At 42.8% G+C, this 21,080-nt stretch overlaps 1 protein-coding gene across 1 annotated transcript in view; it reads right to left on the bottom strand.

The window, feature by feature from the left end:
* The window catches only part of col27a1a (collagen, type XXVII, alpha 1a), a 67,315-nt gene extending 46,331 nt beyond the window's left edge, over positions 1–20,984 (bottom strand). Inside the window, exons 1-4 of the mRNA XM_023402670.2 lie at positions 20,608–20,984; positions 15,948–16,018; positions 8,355–9,865; positions 4,404–4,457 (exon numbers count right to left, since the gene is read on the bottom strand). Coding sequence (XP_023258438.1) covers positions 4,404–4,457; positions 8,355–9,865; positions 15,948–16,018; positions 20,608–20,660 — 1,689 coding nt within the window. The 5' untranslated portion in view covers positions 20,661–20,984. The remainder of the gene's footprint in view (positions 1–4,403; positions 4,458–8,354; positions 9,866–15,947; positions 16,019–20,607) is intronic.
* Positions 20,985–21,080: the final 96 nt, after the last annotated feature.

Here is a 21,080-nt window from a genome sequence, read left to right as displayed (position 1 = left end):
CACACACACACACACACACACACACACACACACACACACAGAATATTTTAGAAAAGCCCTTTTAGTGGGCTACGTTGTAAATATAGTCTGACTTTCAACACCAGCTTGTAACCGTTTAAACGTATATACAGTTGCCGTATTAAAGATAAAAGAGAGTCTGTATGATGCTGTGCCAAATTAGAGCCGAAGGGCCAATGTCTGATTAAGCAACATCAGATCAAGAGAGCATGTGAAACTGCTGGACGTCTCCATAATTAAAGATCCCAGTCAGCGCACGCACGCACACATACACACGTGTACACACACACACACACACACACACACACACACAGGATTCAGGATATATTTCACTGTTCGTTAAAGTCTCAATAGCATGCCTTGCCTTCAGTGAATGAAAAGAGCATAATTTGCTCAATGCCACATAAATTACAGTAAAACTTCAGAATAACAGAAGCAGACAGGGCGAATGAATTAAGCAGTGCTGGTAAAAAGCCAATAACTTCAATTTATTTGCTTCAAGAGCCAAAGTTTTTAAAGTTAAATACATCATGCAGTGACCGGAACATATGAAAAAGGAAGTAAGCAAGTAATCCAAAGCATTATTTAGGCATTTACAACAATAACAGTAATAGCTCATAATGGCAATGGCCAGTTCGAAAATTACGATGGAAAACTAAAGCTAGCTTTACGCCAAACATTTAAAATCTGGTATCGAAAAATGTATTTAAGCGCCCAAAGGGGGATTGCAAAAATGGTGCACTAGAGCATGGTTTGTGCTTTTTACTGTCCTGGAGCCTATTACAGTAATGTTCCAGAGGAGAGATCCATGTACACAGTTTATACTAGGGATTAGACAGGCCCTTAAAAAGCTGATCTGTCGCCCGGTGTTACCAAAACAGCCCAACACACTGGCCTAAGCAGAGCTCAACACCTTTACTCATCTGAAAGTTCTTTGTAGTCACAGTTTTCCAGGTTTCTATACCAAACGTCCATCTGGGATCTGAGTTAGCTTTACGTGCAGGTGAAGCAAATGTGGAATGAGGCTTTGTGGCAGAGGAAAGGTTTTGGAGAGGAGGGGAAGCATGAGGAAAGACGGGCGACAGAGATTTTTTTCAGCCAGACAAAGACCCTTTTGATCCAGCAGGTTCCAGACGAACACATGCAGTCAGCCCTCAGATAGATACAGGATTGTGTACCAGCGATGCATCCACCCTATGTTTCCTCTCACACCCTACTACCACCGTCGTCATTATACACCTACAAACAGACTCCAAGGAGCTCCCCCCGGCTAGCAGAGGCTTCTGTACTGACAGCGGTTGCCATAGCGACGGCGTCTCACACTCATATGTGTGGGATCAGAGGTCAGGGTTCATGGGTGGTGCTTGGAGGGCTCAATGGTGCTCTGTGTGTCATCATGCAGACTTCCAGTAATCCAAAGCTATGGAAGGTCAGACCTGGCAGAGCTGAGAGACTCTCCTCAGCAGAAACCCTGTGGCTGGAATTTAGTTTTTCACATAGAAGAAGATGCTCATGATCAGATCATGCGATTCCACCTGAGAACCTGCAGCCTTAGCGCCTGGTAGCATGAATTCAGGTGTGGAGTTAATTATAACAGTAATCAACAAGTGAATTTCTTCTCCCAAATTGAAACCACACTATTATCTTGGCAAGATGGGAGAGTTTGGACAACATATGTTTGTGACTGTGTGTTGCAACTGTGTAGATATGTGTCTCTGTGTTTGCACACACACACACACACACACACACACACACACACACACACACACACACACACACACACACACACACACACACACACACACACACACACACACACACACACACACGGCAACAGCAATTAAACTTGATAAATGCTTTTGTTTACAGGAAAGTTCCGTAATCTGTCTCACTCTTTATATAGGCAGGTCATAAACACGGCCACATATGTGCTACACGCCGTGGGATTAGCTGCTGTGGCGTGTATACTTGCTGTGTGAGCGGTGTGTGTGTGTGTTTGTGTGTGTGTGTGTGTGTGTGTGTGTGTGTGTTAGTTTGTTAAACTCACTGATTGTGAGGTCAGAGTCAAACACTGGTGGCGTGTTTGCGAGTGACCCCCGTTAAGGCGGAATCAAAACCAATGGCCTTTACAAGTGCTTGCTTTTTTATTGAAGAGGCTTGTTTTCATTGTTTGCGCTTCCCAAACCAACCACTTCCACCGACAATGCCACAGGCAGTTCAACAGCTGGTTTGCTGGAGCTGACAAAGGCCATGTCTAAGCCACCAGGATGTAAATCGGTACAAGGTGATTGGTCAATACATAATGCTGAAGAATGAGGTTTGACACAGACATAGAAGCTTTACCAAGGTTAACGCAGACTCATTATTCTATGCCCCAACCAGTCCAGGCTCCAGGGAAAGCTGGAGGAATCATGCTGCAGTGCATATTTCATGTTTTAACTATTTTCTGGTGATTTTTCTGTTAATTTGTAGAGAAATTACCTGGATCCTTCATTAAATTGAGTGATTGCTTGATAGTCCTGAATAGAGAAATTGTTCTTAAAAGGTTTAACTTAAATATGGGGTGTATTTTGAGAAAAGCTGCTGCTTAGTTACACAAAAATAGCACCACTCAGAATTGTACTTTAATAACACTTGGCTTGAACACGTGCACTCACCCCTGTGTTTAGATTTTTATGCCCAGTTAAAGTTTTATTCCAGGTAAGTTTGATTTGGATCATAGCAAATCCAGTAGGACTGATGTTGGGAACTGCTACCAGTGACGCGATGGGAGGTGCTGCTCCGGCTTAAATAGCTTTAATTAGAGCCAGACAAAGACCTCCTTATACATCTATAGTGGTGGGGGATCACAGAGACTTTAGCTTAAGAGTCTCTCAGACACAGGCAGACACACACAGCAAGTAATAATAAAAGAAAGACATAAGCACATTCATCCATATATAGAACATATGCATGCAGTGTGACATAGAAATACAAGCATCAATAATTTATAGTTGATGTATTTAAATGATTCTATTGTCTGAACTGACTGAGAAGTTTGCTTAGTAATTAACATTGTAAAACAAAGAGCCACAGGCTTCTGTAGTCTGTAATAAATATGTTATAAAAAGGACTAAGAGCCTCTGAGGCTGTACTTAGACTCAGCAGTGCTTCGAGCTAAAAATTCAAGCTAATGTCAGTTGAGACTGATGTGCTGCATTTGTTTTACAGCTGTTTGAGCATATTAAAATTTTCCCGATGATGGTGTTGGAGAAAAAAGTGAAGAGATCAAAGTTATTAAAATGCATCCTCAGGGGAACATGAATGTGTGTACCAGATTACACGGCAATGCTGAGACATTTCACGCCACACCACAGATGTAGACCTTAATTGTGGTGTTTGAGAAAAAGTCAGGGGATCATTAAAGTCATTAGGATTCACCTCCAGGGCAGCATGGATGACTGTACCAAATTTTATGGCAATGCATCTTATGGCAGTTGGGATATTTCAGTCTGGACCAAAGTGTTGGGCCTACAACCACATCACTGTCATGACGAGGAAGTGACAAAGTGAAGGAGAATTCCTGACAGAAGACCCAAGAATGAGACTATATCTATTTAACTACCTTAGAGAAAGAGGCCTTTCATTAGCCCAGAATTGGATTCCTATGAAGTGTCGGCGCAGCCTGCTGCAACAGCTCAGTGAGGAGAAGAAAGTCCAGTGGAGCCATGTGTTCTCTGTCTGTTTACAGTGCTTTTATTAGGCATCCTGTGGCACAGGCAGCCTTTTGAAAGGCCGTCTTTATAGGAGCTTTCCTGTTTATGCTTAGGGGTGGGAGGTCAGCACTCACAGCCCCGTGCTGAATATGGTCAATCTCCCTGCATAGGAAAACTTTGAGTGTGAGTGTGTGTGTGTGTGTGTGTGTGTGTGTGTGTGTGTGTGTGTGTGTGTGTGTGTGTGTCAGCTGGGTGATGGGCCGGATTTAAAGTGATGTGGGAGCCTGGCTTTGGCAGGTTATTATTGTAACGACAGAAAACGGTCCAGGACTTTGCCTTGGAGGCTGGAACACACAGATACTGTCCTCTCTGTCCTTGTCTGTCTGTTTTCCTGAGTCACTTCTCTGCCAAGGGGGTTATTACTGACTGTTTGTGTTTGAGCTTACAGTCAACATGTACGTCAGCAGCAGTAGCAAAAACACAAACAAACGCACACACACACACACACGCACACACACATGCACGCACAGAAATACCCACAATAAACCTAAATAAAGACACACTTATTAGCATAGTTGCATAAAAAAAAACCTTGGGGTTAAACAACCAAACAAAATTATTACTAGAGGTTGGAAATGGAAGTGTGTTTGATGTGGCTGGAGGTGTTTGAGGGCAAGCAAGGAGACTTACCCGAGGACCCCTCTTGCCTGGCTGGCCTGGCTTCCCCGGAGGTCCTGGCAGTCCCTGGAGAGAGAACATTCAGTCAGTGTCGCATGCTGACATATATCATACAGATGATCTTGTTCTGTACCTAAGCAATATCCTTATTCTAACAAAACCATCGGCTCATTAAGACTCTTTTGTTTCCACAGACAGGCTGCAGGGTAAAAAGTGACACCTTTTCTCTCTGAAGTAACTCCATCTCAAGGTGATGAGAGTTCAGCCTTATCCATCAGGAAGTTCTGAGGCTGTGTGGCAGGAAACCGTCGAAACCCTAGAAATAACAGGTCATTTCCTGCGCCACTCAATGCCCCTGTGTGGTTCTATCAGCCTTGTGCTCATTCGTTTTCTTTTAATCAAAAAAGAGGCAAAGGAGAGGTGAGGAAAAACAGAGCGCCTGTGGCTGCTGCGACTAGCTAAGAGCTACCTGCAGGGCTCTGGATCCTGATGCAAATGTCTGTTAAATCCTTTATATATTGCACTTTTTTATGTTAACTGCACAATGCATTACAGTATTTTTACAACACTCTTAAATTCGATGCCTGAGATAACATGGATATGGGGATGTAGTAAAAAAGCAGCAGCATCTACTATAAAGCGCAGTTACTGACATGTGAATGTTGTGCCCTTTCTGCAGTTCCCTCATCTCAATTTTCACAAGGCTGTGAACTTTAAGAGACAAAAGGACAACTTCAAAAAACAACTTCAAAACAATATCGACCCTCTCATCCACACACTAAAGGTTACTGCATTCTTGGCTGCTATCTGCGTGTCTGTCTACATATCGCTCTGATGATTGTAATTGGCCCCCCACCATGTCTTCCAGCACGACCTCCATGGTTGAGACCACCCCTATTGTTACAGGTGGCGTGCTCAGTGGTAGCCAGAAGACCTGTCAACATCAACACACACCCGTGTCCATCTTCACACTTCCACCCCCTGGTTTGGCTCTCCTTCCTTACACTTGTTTGTTTGTTTATTCCTGCTGTCTTTTCCCTATTTGCACCTGTCTTTTAGACAATTCATTTGTTGACTGCTCTCTAAACAGCCAAGTAGCAATCTCACATCACCACATTTCAAACACAGTCTGATGGCAAAGGCTGTTTGCAGTTTTGAGGTTTAGACTTGCTGACTGTCCCTTTGAGGAGGTTAGGGCAAGATTTGTGCCACCTGAAGGAATTATGCATTCAGGGTTTTGCTCTCATCTATGAAAAGCTATCATTTTCAAGAAATATTATTTTATTTTACCTGTTTGACTTTCATTAAAAAAAAAAAAACTACTCAAAACTCCTGGGCTACACAGTGCAACTCTACAAACTCTCCGCTGATCTTTTATTACTGTCAAGTCAAATCAAATTGCGCAGTTTCAAATCTCTCTAACTGTGGCAGAATTGTACTCAGGCAGCTTGCAGGTACAATTCAACTGAATACAGAGGCCTGGATATGCAATACATTTTGAAACAGTCAGTTCAGGATTAAATTAAATTTAAACTTGCAGACAGTATAGCTTCAATTCAAAATTAATTAAATTAAAACTCAAACTCTCAGCTATCACATAAAAACTTAGAACATATAAACGCATTCAGGTGTGTAGTGGAACAGAAAGTTATTTTTAAAGCAGCAGTGAGCAGCCAAAGGTGCTTCAGATGGGGAATTCTGCCATATCTGTGCCTGCGCTGGATGTTTCTCCTGGCAGCCAGAGTGCAGCTTCAGCACAGTGAAAACACGAGTCAAAATCACGTTTCTACTGTTCAGTAGAAGACTCTTTAATGCTTTAGGCAGCAGGAGTGATGAATGACGGAGCTAGTGGCTGAAACCTCAATGAATGTAATGCTTTTCATTGGCTTCTTACTTTCATATTTGTTGTGCGTGCGTGTGTGTATAAGAGAGAGAGAGAGAGAGTGAGTGTGTGTACAAGACTCTGTCATGAGGAGTGAGAGACAGAGTATACACATGGCACGTGTAATTACGAAATCCAGACTATGTTGAAAAGGAAGTGTGACTGGGTTCATCTCCCAGAGCGCGCGCACACGCACACACACACACACACACACACACACACACACACACACACACACACACACACACACACACACACACACACATGCGCGCGCAAATACCCACATGCACACATTCATGCATGCATGCTCACAATAAATGATCCATCCAGTCTAACAAATCCTACCCTATCCTAGGACTGCATTTAAGTCACGACTCTGGCAAAACACACAAGCACACATTTTAACGCAGATGTATTAGAAAACCTAGAACATGTCCACAGATTCTAGATACTGGGGCCATGACTGGGCCACATGCTGGAGTTTTTGTTCTGACCCATTTGAAGTTCATATGGTTGAATGTTTAGGCACAGTTTTGTGTTGAAAGTATTGCTCTCAGATTGGTTTAACTTACCATATATTATTCTTTTTGGGTTCAGAATAGCACTTGCAAATGTGTCAGACAGTCCTTCAGTAAATTACCTTAATCATCCTCCTAGAATCAGTTTTCTATGACAGATTACAGCACTTTATATTGAGATTTCAAGTAGTGCTTTGGTTCATTGTAATGACAATCAGGTCTGGTGTGGACATCAATACAGTTAAATTAGCCAACACTAGACACACCGCAGTCTGTGATCCACAGAGCCCACTACAAAGAATGAAGAACATGGATAAACAGCTTTCAACACTAGCACAAACGCAGCCAAAACAGAGTGAGGAGACATTGAGAAAAACAAGTGCAGGCAATTATGTATAGCTTATACAGCGGTAAAACCCAAGCACAGTTTGTTGAAACTAAAAGACTTGAACAGCAGTATTTAACTGCTTTGTGGCCAAGCACAAGTGTGAGGAGCAGTCACGGGTTTCTATGATCAGGGAAGCTAAATTTGATCTCAACTGGTCAGTAAAGATGCAACTGAGATGCGCTCTGATGTCGGGTGTGAACTGAAACCTATGGAAAAGGTGAAAATGGACCTGCCTGCTTCAGTGTTCCCACTTCCCGTGATATACTTTAGGCCAAGCCTACCTTTGCGCCTGCACTATGAAGCTGAATGATGGTGTTTACTGACTGCTTTGACCATTGACCCAGCTTTGAAAGAGGCCCATGTGACCTCCACTAGCCCTCAGAGGAATCTGGTGCAGAGACGGCAAGGCGTCAGACCTGACACGTCACACCCAGCCTGGAGGGTTCTGGTGTACACAGTAAGAAGGAAAGGAGGGAGAAAGGCAAGATTTCTAACCTGTGTGGGAAAGGAAATAGTGCCACAGTAACCTACATATCTCTGTGGTCTCTTATTTCTAGCCCCAGAGCACTTGAGCCAAACCTGGTCTTTCAATGGTGACAAAGACCAGAACATACTAGGATGACTCTAATGGAAGTACTTCCTTAACTTTCACCTCTTTGCTAACGTAAGCTCAACACCCACAACTGCCCACACAAACAGCTGAGATTTAGCTTTCATGTTTTTTTGCTCATTTCACATTTGTAGAATTTATTGCTGCAAAATCAAGGTGATTTGGGGCTCACCTGAAGTCTCTATATGTGTGTACTCGCTTACTGTCTCGCCTTCAGCTTGTACAAAATGTTACAGCCAGACAACTGACCAGAGCCAAAAGGAGACCATATAATGTTCATTTAGCCATTTTACACTGGCACCTTTTTAGATTTATAATGCTCTTTCATATTCCTACTTTGATCTAAAGTCCTCCATAGACTTGGTCTCTTTTATATTGCTATGCTTCCCCACAGGTCCAACAAGCACTTTATATCCTTAATGCATGGGAGCCTTTGATCCGTGTCAAAAAACACTGTTCAAGCACATATATGCTTATGCTGTATTTTTACTCAGTTTGCCTGTTTTCGTGGCACACTCACACAAACACTCTAACATAACCAACCCAACAGACCAGAGGTGCTTACCGATGGGCCCGCCTCTCCTTTCTGTCCTATAGGTCCAGCCAGCAGGGAGAACTGAGTAGGTGGCACCTCCCAGCTCTGGAAGCCATCAGTGGCAGGTGGTGTTACTGTGTTGTATGAAGGTCTGGTAGGTGGCAGGGTGACTGGAGCCTTGGTTGTTTTGACTGGCTTCGTTGGCTTGGTGACCTGTCTGGAGACTGGCTTGGAGGTTTTAGCAGTTGCAGTTTTGGAGATTGTTGATTTTGAGGGGCTGACTTTGGATGCTGTTGGTTTGGAAGGCACAACTTTGACAGAAATTACTTTGGGTTTGGATGGAGTGGCTTTGGATGTTGTAACTTTAGGATTGGGAGATGTTTTCTTGGCTGTGGTGGGTTGTGGTTTCTTTGGGACTGCATCTTGGTCTGATAAGGCATAGTCAGGTTTTGTCTTGGAGGGTTTGGTGCTGGTAGTGGCTGGAATAGTAGGTTTTTTCTTGTTGTCTGTTCTTGCAGTTGTCTTTTTGGGGCTGTTGTGAGGAGTAGGTTTTGGGGGAGTGGGTTTGGAAGGTTTCTGATTTGAAGCTTTAGAAGTGGAGGGCCTTGGGGTTGGTGGTTTTGTCGGGGGTGCTCTTGTCCTGAGTGGTGCTGTGACAGTTTCGGTCCTGGCCTTCAGGGGTGGGGAGGCCAAACCAAGCTGGACTGTGACTGGCATCACAGTTCCCAGCAGCGGTGTAGGAATGGCCCCAGGCTTGGGCTTCATTGTTTGGGCCACATATCTGACAGCTGAAGCAGCAGCGGCAACACTCTTGGCAAGGCTCAGCCCCTTGGGCTTCCTGGCCGTTTCTGGGCCACCATGATTAGGGGCAGCAGCGGTAGCTGTGATGTTTGTTTCTCGTGGTAGGATTGGCAGCAAGGGAGGAAGGTTAGGCCTGTATGTGTCTGCTTCCCTGCACTGTTTCTTAATGTACCTGCAGTAGTTGTGAGCTGCCTGTGCAGAAGGGACCAGGTCAAATTGGCAGATGGCTCCTTCAAAGTGTGCGGAGGCTTGCTGCTGGCTTGTCCGCCCCAGCAGGAAGGAGCCCTGGAGCTCTGGAGCCAGTCCCTCCTCACTGTCCCACCCAAAGTCTGCATGAACACTCTGCTCTCCGCAGGAGGCATATAGAGTCACTCTCTGTCCATTAATTCCAACCGCCAGCTGGTGCCACTGACCATCATGGGGCTCATAGGGCAGTGCCACTGAGGTGTTTGGTCCTGTGTGAAGGACCAGATTGCCCGGTACAAGCTGCAGACCAAGAAGTAGCTTCTTGCGGTCTGAGAGCAGGGTGAAGAGGAAAGCACTGTTGACACGGTGTGAGCGCACACTCAGGACCAGTGCCAGGTTGGGCCAGAAGGCCGCTGGGAAGACTGAGCGCGATGGAGCCTCAATGTGCGCCCGCTGGTTGAGGATGATCCCTGATTTGAACGGAATGACCCCTGCTGGCACCGAGCGTGACGGCTTCTCTCCCTTAAGCCCCAACTTTTGGAGGATGTCCACATCTGAATAGAAGGAAGAGCGGTGTTAGAGGTGCAAGCAATTATGACAGAATTGTTTTTGAAGGTTGAACATGAGTGCAGTTAAACAATAGTGAAAATGAAAGCCTATTATTATGTACTCTCTTTAGAACCTGGAAAATTTATTTTAAGTTTAAAGACTTTAAAGCCACAGTGGATCACCATCTGCATGTTTGATTTGGCTTAGGTTTTTTATATCCCGGATGCCCTTCCTGATGCAGCCTTGGTTCAGGGGAGCCAGGGTTTGAACCGCAAAGTCAGAGATCAGCAAAACAACGTGCTCTACCACCTGAGCCACAGCCCCTCCACGAAGGGGAAGTTTAGTATTCAAAAAATTCAAACATCAATAGCTGAACAATTGCATGGGTACAGGAGAGTAATTTGTTTCACACTGACACATCTGGACTGAAACCTTTCCTATTGTTTGTGCCAGAAATGGATAGAATTAATGCCAGTTTTGTTGATGTGGTAACACTTAAAAACGCGGACCCTTGAGCAACGATTACACACACACGTCAACAGGAAGGATAGCAGTCATGCTGAAGGAACCTGTGAAACATCTTAAAATTATTAACAGGACACTCTGGACTCATTCTGAGAATTCGCTCTTCCTGAAACAATTGGGACTCAGCAAAAATATTTTATCCATCTTTGCCAGTGGCGGCTGGATTGAATATGAAGGCTTACATGCCAGTTTTTACGATTACTTCCCATTAACAAAATAGAAACCAATCTATGTTTTGCTATCACACACGACAGGCATGGCAGAATCATAGCCTTACGTCATGTCAGACTCATCTTTCAGCCAACACAGAACAGTAGCTCCATAGAAATGGAGCTCAAATGCTGAAGGGTGAAGAGATGGGGAACAAAACAGTCAAAACAAAAAATGACATACAAAGCATAATAAACTCACTGGGTTTTGAGGCCGCCAAACTGCTTCTGTAGGCTGACTACTGCAGCTTTAGGCCAAAATAAACAACCATGTATAAGTCCAGACTGACATTAAACTGGGCTGATGGTAGGGGAGTGTGGAGTGACCTTGGTTGGTTGGTTCATGCTCTCTGAGTGATGCTGCAGAGCTGGTGTGGTTAGTTTTTTCAAATGTCGGCGGTCTGCAGACTCTTACTTCTCTCCAGCACAGCAAATTGTGGCATAATTTTGATTGTATTACTCTAGTGAAGCATAAAACAGCTTTAAGCATGCACACAACAAATGGCTACCACCATATAGAAAGTTTACTGCTGAACACGCCTGCAAACTCTTAAAAGGATCTCCTCACCATAAAATGTAAGTCTAATGTGGCCACAGTTTAACAACTCCAAAGGGTAACAAAAAATAATGTAAAGTTTCAAAGCCAAACCAAAGCACAGCAGCTCCAAATGTTTACCTAATTTTTGCCTTCCTGTCTTTGGGCGGTGAATTGGGTTTTGTTCTAGTCAGGGTATACTGTACTGAAGAGGCTATAAAGTTTAGATGGATTTTTGTTTGACACTGAGGATACAAAAGAATGAAAAATGATTCATTCTGCGATAAGAAATCTGACCTGCACTTCAAACATGAAAAGTGATGGAATAGTTATTTTCTTTTTTTATACTGATAATCAAGTTACATAAATTCACTAAAAGTCAATTACCCAAAGCAGCAGAGAGAAAATAATGCCAGAAATATATTTATCCCTTCACCACCATATTTTTTGTAGGGATTCAAATTGCCAATAACTTGCCATGGTCATGTGAGACATGAAGCAAGACAAGATTTTGTCACTGGAGTTCACCCGGTGCTGTTGGAAACATGACGGCTTGTGGAGGTTATTGTGAGGGGGCTCAGTCAAGGCCAAAGCAGCCAGTACCAGGAACGCACAATCAGGCTAAAGGACCTAATCCGCTCTTAGCAACCAGCTGGCCAACGCACTCCCCTGTGAGGCCAAGAGAAATCATTACTGTATAATGCTGACAAATATGTGTTTGTGAATTTTGAGGCACAAGGGGCAGAGGTCAGGATCTAAATGTACATTTTATGGCGAAATTGTGTTACTTCCACACCAATTAGCACATCTGAGTGCTTGTTAAAGTATGTTAAAGTATATGTGATGGAAATATTTGCTTCACTGATATCAAGGCATGGCGTCTTTGTGTTAAAGCTATAGGGGATTAATGAACCGAAGGACATCGGCATCATCAGACAACGTCCCTTTTCCTTTCTCCTCTCTGTCATTCTCATCAATAGAGTCAGTTTGAACATTCAGAACATGACCACAGTAACCACAGGTCAGTACAGCATCTCCCTGTCTGGAGGCAGAATGTAGTTTCCAGCCTTTCAGCCAACCCTGACTCTCTGTTCAGCGTTTCAGTCTCAGTGGTCCCAACGCCTCTCCATATGACCTGTGATCTCAGACCTAGGCCCCTCCCCATCTTTATTGTCTCTGGGCTCAGTCTGACCTGTGGTCACTGGACCTTGTCTAATGGGGACGTGTGTATAGAAAAGATAGAAAAGTGGACGAGCAATGTTGATGAGATGACAGAAAGCGGGAGAGATGAGGGGAAGGACAGATGGGATGTCCTAACAGTTGCTTTTGAGCCGTAGATGGCAAGGACTTCAATGAGATGCTTGTCTTTCTATAGTAGGACGCTTGCTTCATTACACCACTGTTTGGGCATCAGACTTTGGAAATATATAATTGCATGGAAAGTTGTTTCAAGAAATGTTTTTAGTGGGAATCTGATCCCTAGTAGCTGTGCTACTTATCAAGGAATTAGAGCGGAGGGAGGAAGCAGCTCAGAACTCAGATGCGTTTTGCAGAAAGAGGTCTCACATGTATCATGTCAAACAGAACGGATCCGTCCAGACTGGAATTCCTGACTGCTGCTAATACATAACACATTTTAACAAATGTTGAACCTGATTTTATACAAGATTAGGCTCATACCACACACATCTTAAACAATCTTCTTTTTTTTTTTTCACTGTGAAAATTGATCCAAATGTGGGCATGCTTCTTACATAGCCATTTCTTTAGGGTCTTTCCATGGCCTATAGGGCTGTTATACTTTCCCTTGCTTCAAAACATTAGGGCTTTATAAAATAGTCTGATGAAACAAGAGCTACGTGGGGTTTAGTGTATACCCATCCACATAGTGAATTCTCCTCTCTGTGTGGTCTCCTCTGCAGTAAAGGACAACAGGACTTGGCAGTGAGGCAGGGGGTGCATGACATGTATCTGTTCTGTACATATAGGCCTCTGTCTCCCAACTGCTTTATTTAAATACCACTTGCACTATTACTGGGGCATACATTAACCACATGGTTTTAGATATACAGCACACTATGTGGATGTGAACACACACACAGACTTGTGTTTAACACAAGGCTGGATGTTCATAGCCTTGTTCTGTGCCAAGTCACTCAAGTAGGACAGAGAGAATATCCCAGGCTCTTCGCTGTGAAATGTTATCCCTTGTCGAGGATGAAGTCACTGATTCACATTTGAACACTCTCAATGATCTCTCTTTTTCTGGCCAAAACTAGTCTGCATTGAGCCATTTATGATATTTCTTAATGGAAAAATCATCCTCACAGTAATACATTATATGTATTCCCACAACATTAGTTTTGGAGTCAGCACTTGTGAAAACGAATAACTTTCTTGCAAATTTATAAAACAGAAAATCAAGACTTTCTAACATGAATCAGAGGCATTTTGCGGTTATTTGGGAAGATATACACACAGAAAATGTAAGGAGGGATATAGAGGGGTATGACATGCATCATTCATCCCCTGCCAGGGACACTGGTAATGTGATGTGCAACTTTACATTTCTGACAGTATTTAGCGAGACAGGAAATAAGGTGAAAGAGAATATGACATGCAGAAAAGTCGCTAGCCAGAATAAAACAATGGACGTTGAGTTATGTTGCATGCAACTTCATTATAGCCCGACCTGATAAATTGGCTAATATAAGCTCATAGCAGATATATCGGTAAGGGATTGAAGATCAGATGTTCTGAAACATTGTCACCACTCTGTAGTGTCTTTATTAGACAGCAGAGAAAAGTTTATTTTCTAACTGTTAAAAAATAAAAAAAAAACGTTTATTTCTCTGAAATAAAATTAACTCACAATCTGCCAATGGCCCCTGAGAGTGATCCTCTGCAATACTCTGCTTTTTCCTCCATAAAATGCACTGGCCTTGCCTGTTGGCTCTCCCTCATCCCAAATGTGTGTGATAGTGGTGGTAGTTTGAAGAGCAGAGCTACTGTAAAGCTACTGAGAAAAAGAGCACAAGTGATGTTCATCATCAGTGTTTGCACCACTGACGATGGACATTCCTGCTCAAGCAGCCCCTCATCGTTCATCTCGTCAGAGTTGCCTGCAGAGTTTATCACTGCAGAGACACTGGAAATAACGGGGCCATATGAGTCCACAGCTGCAGTGGGTTTGAAGACACATTTCCTCATTCACACGGCTCTCCTCTTTAGAGAGAGCGCAGCTGTGAGTTCAGCCTCTTTGCAACAGTGATATCGGTCATAGACATCATTACTAGTTTTGACTGATGCCTAGTAACTCAATCAGAGCCTGAAACCAGCTCAGTTGTCATGGAAGTAACCCTTTTTTTTTTTGTTTTGTTTTTATTTCCATTTAGGAAAGGAATTTTCTTTTGTATATTTACATACTTTTTAAAGTCTGAAGTGGGATGGGGGATAAATGCAATAAGTCACCCCTTAAAATAACAGAAGTAGTTTTAACATGGCCGAACACGGAGCTTTGACTTTGTAACCGAACAATAAATTGAAGTGTAAAAAAAAAAAAGGTTTCAGCATTGTAGTAATTAACTGAAATGACATTTGGTTTTTGTCTGCCATCAGCTTTCATTCACTGTGTGTCGGGCCTATTCAACTCTGTGCCCTGTCGGTCTCAATCATAATGACTAGAGAAGAGAAGGGGCCAATTCACTGGAGTGTAACTATAACTTTTCATCAGGAGAAACCGCCAAATGTTAGAAAAAAAGTAGTTCAAATGTTCACCAGCTGCCCAAAAAAGAAAAAATTGAATTGACCCAAGTAAAAAGTAATATCTAGCAACAGTGGTCACAGAGGCTGACAAGCTGTCTGCTGACACTGCAACACACTTTTATATTTGCATAATTACCAAACCTACCGTGCACCTTCTTAATTAAACCAGCAGTAACAGATGTTTTGGCCACTTGCGAGAAGTGGAAAAAAGTTGTAACCACAACATTAACATATAATCAACTTTTCAACTACACAATCCTGCCAGCAGTTACGGAGCAGCATTATCGTTCATTTGGAGTTGTGTTTTTGTCCACCTGATAATTGTTAAGTCCAGTATTAACTCTCTTTTGGCTCTGTTTTGGTCTCCACCAAGTCCTGAGGGAATAACCTGGCTCATTATCTGCTAAATGCTCCACTATGTTCACCAGCTAGTCACTAACTGTGTCTGTCTGCATGCAGGAAGTGTTCAGCGGGTTTATAAAGGTGTTTTCACTGTAAACAGCTGCCTGCTGCAGCAGAAAACAAAACTACGAGAGCGGTCAGAGTGAACCAAAACAGTGAAATTGAGGGCCACACATTTAAACAGTGACCATTGTTACAATATAAAAATATTGCTTGTATTAACCTTTAAGTTGGTAAGATAAAATTAGAGATGAGATAAATAATTAGAAAGAAGTTCAGCAGTAGTTATTGTGTATTTTAAGTGGTTTATCTTATGTCTGGAACAGTGACCTCTACATCCCGTCTAATAAACATTGTAAATCACGGGACTGAGACAGAATTCTCTGTAAAGGCCAACTTTGAATGATCGGATCGTTCCCTTGCTCACTCAACACATGTTGTCATGACAACAGTTGGCCCAATTCTCATAGCAATGTGTTTACGTGCTTGGGCAATGACCAAACAGGCAAAGAATAACTCCACCCCCCCCCCCATGTGCTCCAATCATTTTTACAGTTTTTTCCACTGGTAAACTTCTCCGTTTTTCAGAGGAAAAGAGGTGAGAAAGAAAGAGAAGTGACTGAGTGGAGACGAGTGGAAGCCATGTCTTACCTTCAGAGTGTACTTGTGTAAGTCCCAGGTAACAAGTACAATATAAAACGGTACAGAGCAATAGGGCTCTCCTGGGGGAAGAGAGGAGAGGAGGTTAGAAACAGGCAGCAGTCACACAGCACTGCATATGCACATGCGATTACTGATGTTCAACTCTTAAAATAATTAGGTACCATTTTCTAATAAGGCACGCTTTATAAAACTGTTTATAAGTCGTATCTAATGGTTTTCATACATCATTTAAATAATTAATCAAATTACCACAAATGCTTTACTAACAAATTTTGGGTTGCCAGGTTGTTAAATGTTGTTCATGGGTTTCTCACTTTCTAATAACCCATAAATAAGAATACCTCATTAATTAAGGACTTTAATTATCAAGACTGCAGCTATAAATGTTGTTATGTATGTGTGTGTTTATAAATAGATTTTTGTGCAGGTGGTCAAACAGACCAATAAGTCAATGGCATTTTTCACAACCTGGCAACACAAAAGTTGTTTTTATTAATGCTTGTAACAGATGATGAAAGCATTTGTAAAGTATTTATTAACCTTTAATAAAACCATTAGCTTTATAAAGAGTGCCTTGTCAGAAAGTGTTACCAGTCATTTGAAGAACTTGCGTTTGACTGAGGAGCATCCTGAAGTATGCTTTAATGAAGACAGAACTGTGGTGATAAGGAAATCTATGGCATGTGGCTTCACATGCCACGAAAACATGACATAGACTGAGATTACAGAACTGATGTTTTCAGTATCACAAAAGGACAGAAATATTATCTGTAATCACTGTTTTTACATCGCATCAAAACACAGACGCAAGCAAAACCATATGCTTTGCAACTGAGCCACAGATATCATGTGAATAACAAATGGGAGCAGGATTCTGCAAAAGCACTTACAACTCAGAGCACCTCTCTCCAAAACACACACACACACACACACACACACACACACACACACACACACACACACACACACACACACAGCTTCAAGCTGTGGTTTGTAAGGCAGAAATACTAGAGTAGACTTATCCATCAACCGTCCTCCCTAAAACCAATATGCGTATACACACACACGCACACACACACACAAACACACACACAAAACATAAATGAAATGGTCTCTCTCAACACCCTCACCACATCCAGGTGTGCAGTAAAGCTAAGGGAGACTGATTGGCAAGTGGACTGAGAGCTCAGTGGGGGACCGAGATCTGGTGACAGGCAGGGGAGCCACTGTTTACCGCTGGAGGTCATCCAGACACACATGGTCACACACAAGTTGGGGGAGGAAATGTGTATAGCAGCTGTGGTTGGAGGGCCACAGAGAAGCAGGCCGACACAGGCGTGGGCCAAGAGCTCCAAATACATAAATGTGGGAAAGACGGTAACTATTGTGCAAACATATTTACCAGCACTATCCCAGGAAAAGAAATGTGAAAACAAAACAAAAGAGCTCCATATTAACCTGTGGCTGCTTCCTCCACCAGTCTGAGGGATTATAATCAGGGTGTGTGTACATATCTAAGTGTATGTGCTTGATGGCGTGCTTATGTGTGTGTTTATGGTGTCTACATCCCCTGTTCTTCTAACTGCTAATAAAGCGTCATCACAATCAGCCCCACACACAGCTGGCTGTGGTTACTCAGGATGTGTGTGTGTGTGTGTGTGTGTGTGTGTGTGTGTCCCAGACTCCAGCTGGTTACAGCCTCAGTCAGTTTCTTATCAGCTGAGGAGAGATCCGCTTTCTGTAAATGAGTCATGAATGCTGAGATTTTTTCACTGCAGCAAATAACGCTCATTCTGTCCCCCAGGCTGTTTACATCTGTGGAAACTGGACCAAGTTTCCTGGGCAACGGCGCTGTTTTCCTTGGCTTTTCACATTAAAAATTCTCTGTGGCTTGTTTAGATTTTCATTAGGGTGCTTTTGAAGTGTATATGACAAGTTAGGGTTTCTGTTGAAGGTGGTTGCACTGAGGAAGATTTGTGCACAGTGGACATTTAAAATCCGTAAGGCTGACATGTGTCTGGTGTGTGGTTTTCAAGCTGCAACAGTGAGCTATGACAAGACTCCCCGAGGGAATTCTGGCTGAGTGGACAAAATACAGGCCCGATGAATAATACCTCCTCCTAAGTCATACATTAAACCAGACAGTGTAACCTATATATTGTGCTGTGAGCCACTGAACTCGCATTTCAAACACAGGAGGGGGAGGAATACTGCTTTGTACTGCTGATAGCATCTTTCTCAACTCATGGATCCCCCGCTGATCTTAAGTGTGATTAGCAAAATCAGTTGTGTGACTGAGCAATAGACTGATGGAGACAGTGAGTCAGAGTTTGTTTGTTAAAATTTCTTCAAAATGTCTACAAGTGGCAAAGAAATTCAGAAGTGGAAGTACAGATTATAAACTGTTTGTTTTTCTCCAAACCAATGTTCTCTTTCTCCGTTGTACTTCTTTTTTTAAATCATCTCTCCCTAATAATATGTTTTCGCCATCGCCGTCTTTCTCTCTTTGCCTAAAATGAGACTGCATTACCCATGTCTAAACTCTGATTCTAACCTCTCGACCCCCGAACCCCCCCCCCCCCTCCACACACACACTCAAACAGCAGTGTGTCTGCAGGGCCAGCGACCAGTCAAAGGTTGAGAAAAAGCCACTGAGAAGCCAGTATAGTTTCTTTTCACAAGCTTGGACAACTCAATGATTCCCTGAAAGGATTTCCCAAAGGTGATCCTGCCCTCTGAGCACACACACACACACACACACACACACACACACACACACACACACACACACACACACACACACACAGTGGAAAATTCCTAAGGATGAACAGACAATAAAGCTGATGAGGAAGAGAGTGTAACTGGTATGTCTTTAGACCAGTGGTATACTTGTATGTCCGTTATCTGCTTCCTTCCTTTCCCTACCGTTTTCTTCATGACTAATTTCTACTTATCACATACTTCGTCTGCATCAGCCTTTTTCCAATTAGTTTTATGTTTGGGAGGAGATGAAAGGTGTGAAATGTTTACGTGACTCATCATGATATACTGCTTGACTTGACTGGCAACTGAAATTAATTATACAAGTTAGAAATTGTCTGGGTGGCTGTATATTACATTTAAAAAATGACTCTGTACTTGTTTTTTCTGTGTAAAAATAAATCTGTCAAAATATATCAACACATTGCTCATGAATAATTGCCTGTAAAAAGCCAGGAGTTAGACATAAAGGGCGACACCGTGTGGACATGTGGTGAACGATGCTGACACCTCACAGGTAGAATTGTGTTTTCTGTATCACAATCCATGCACATTGGAAATGAATGATGCAGTTACACCACTGTTAAACTGTGGCTACATTTGTGAGGCTATAAACCTCATAAAGCCATTTTTCCTTAACATGACAGTTTCTGCTCAACATTCAGGCAGGTGAGATGAACTGATACCATTTGGCCAACTTGTTTCAATGAAAAATCGGGGCGACAGTGGGTCAAATGTCTGGACTTTCCTTCTCCCATGATGACTGTATCCCACTATCTCAGCCACTATCTGAACCTAAACCAGATGTTCACTGCACAGTAAAACACATATTAATCAAAGGTGAGAATGATGCATGCGTGTATATATGAATGAATGAATGATTTGTCTGCCTCAGTTGTGCAACAGCTGGCTGCTGCATGCTGTAGCAGACACGAGACCAAGGTCTATAGGGTATATTACAACAGCTCCACACTATGTGAAAACATTTGCTGTAAACACTTGCACACAACATCTGTATTTTATATCAAAGTAGAAGTGAAAGTCATGTCATGTGCATGTTTTCTTAAGTAAATTGATAAGTAACATTGCATAAGCTGATGTTATTGTTTTACCTAATAAACTTAATAAGTAATAAGTATTTTCTTTAAAGCTGGGAATCTCATCCAACTTTAAAAAAAATAAAAAAATCTCCTTTTAACTACTCTGTGTAAAATGTGGCTGTGGACTCTGAATGCGTAAACAGGAAAACATGGAAAGCATCCCAAGAAAACCTATCAAAAGCTCGAGTGGATGCTGATGAATCTCTCATGAAACTTTATAGGTCTGAATAATTGCTGTGCTTGCTCTATCAGATGAGTCAGTTTAGTAAACACTATTCAGCAAAGTCTCTGCATGCACCAGTTTGCCAGAGTGACTCTCAAACACTTAAATGAACTATAATTCTTTGAGCAAATCACACTCTGTCTTGCACTAAAGAAGAAAGATAGGAGGGAATTTTAAATGTAAATCGACACAAATGAACCTTCTGATTGTGCTTGGTCTTTTAGTTCAGTTTAATAAAAATTAAAATTAAAATCACCGGGAGGGGGGGGGGGGGGGGGATAAATTCGGACAAATAGATCCATCTTGGCAAAATTGTGATAACTGTCATACAAATGAAAAATGGTGACAAATGACACCCATGGTCCAAATAGACCCCATACAAAGCCTCAATGGTCCCCTGTGGACACCGGACCTGGCCCACAGCCAGCCGGCACATCACAGGTACGCACATGGAGCTTTACAGTTCCTTAAAGTGTAACTGAGTCCCAGTGAGCGGTCACACCTTAACACCCTCTCATCACAGCACACAGACACAAGAGAGTGAATGAAAACAAATGTTACTTACTTTGTGTCTAGATGAGAGGTTCTGCAATCTCTCCTTCGGGTGCCTAAATTCATTTGTATTCATTTGTCCTGGCAGTCAAAAACCTGATCCGTTAATCACAGCGTGACTCCTTTGCAAGGGGGGCAAAAGACACCGGTCGCCGCTTTACACATTTGACAAGCTTGAGATGAACTTCCAGAGGAAAAAACTCATGTTGAATTGCCTGTCAAGCCCGACATAAATTCCTTCTGGCAGGCTGGTTTGACAGAGAGTTTTCCTGTGCGATTGTCTGTCGATATTCCCCTGTGTTTCATTCATTTATGCCGATCCAGATTGAGGGCCGCGCAGCCGGAGAGAAAGCTGGGTTCTTTTGGATGGGGGGTTACGGAGTCAGGAGCGTTGGACTCATCCCTTTCCTTTTTAAATAGGCTTTCTGTGGGTAAAGCGATGGCAAATGCACCGCACGGCCAGGTGTCAAGTTACAAACCCAGCGG

The sequence above is a fragment of the Seriola lalandi genome, unplaced genomic scaffold (assembly GCF_002814215.2).
Source record: "Seriola lalandi dorsalis isolate HSWRI2012SDOR001 ecotype SW California unplaced genomic scaffold, Sedor1 jcf7180002053976, whole genome shotgun sequence".
Taxonomy (NCBI): domain Eukaryota; kingdom Metazoa; phylum Chordata; class Actinopteri; order Carangiformes; family Carangidae; genus Seriola; species Seriola lalandi.
The sequence above is the reverse complement of the archived record's forward strand: the minus strand, read 5'-3'. Positions and strand labels throughout refer to the sequence as shown.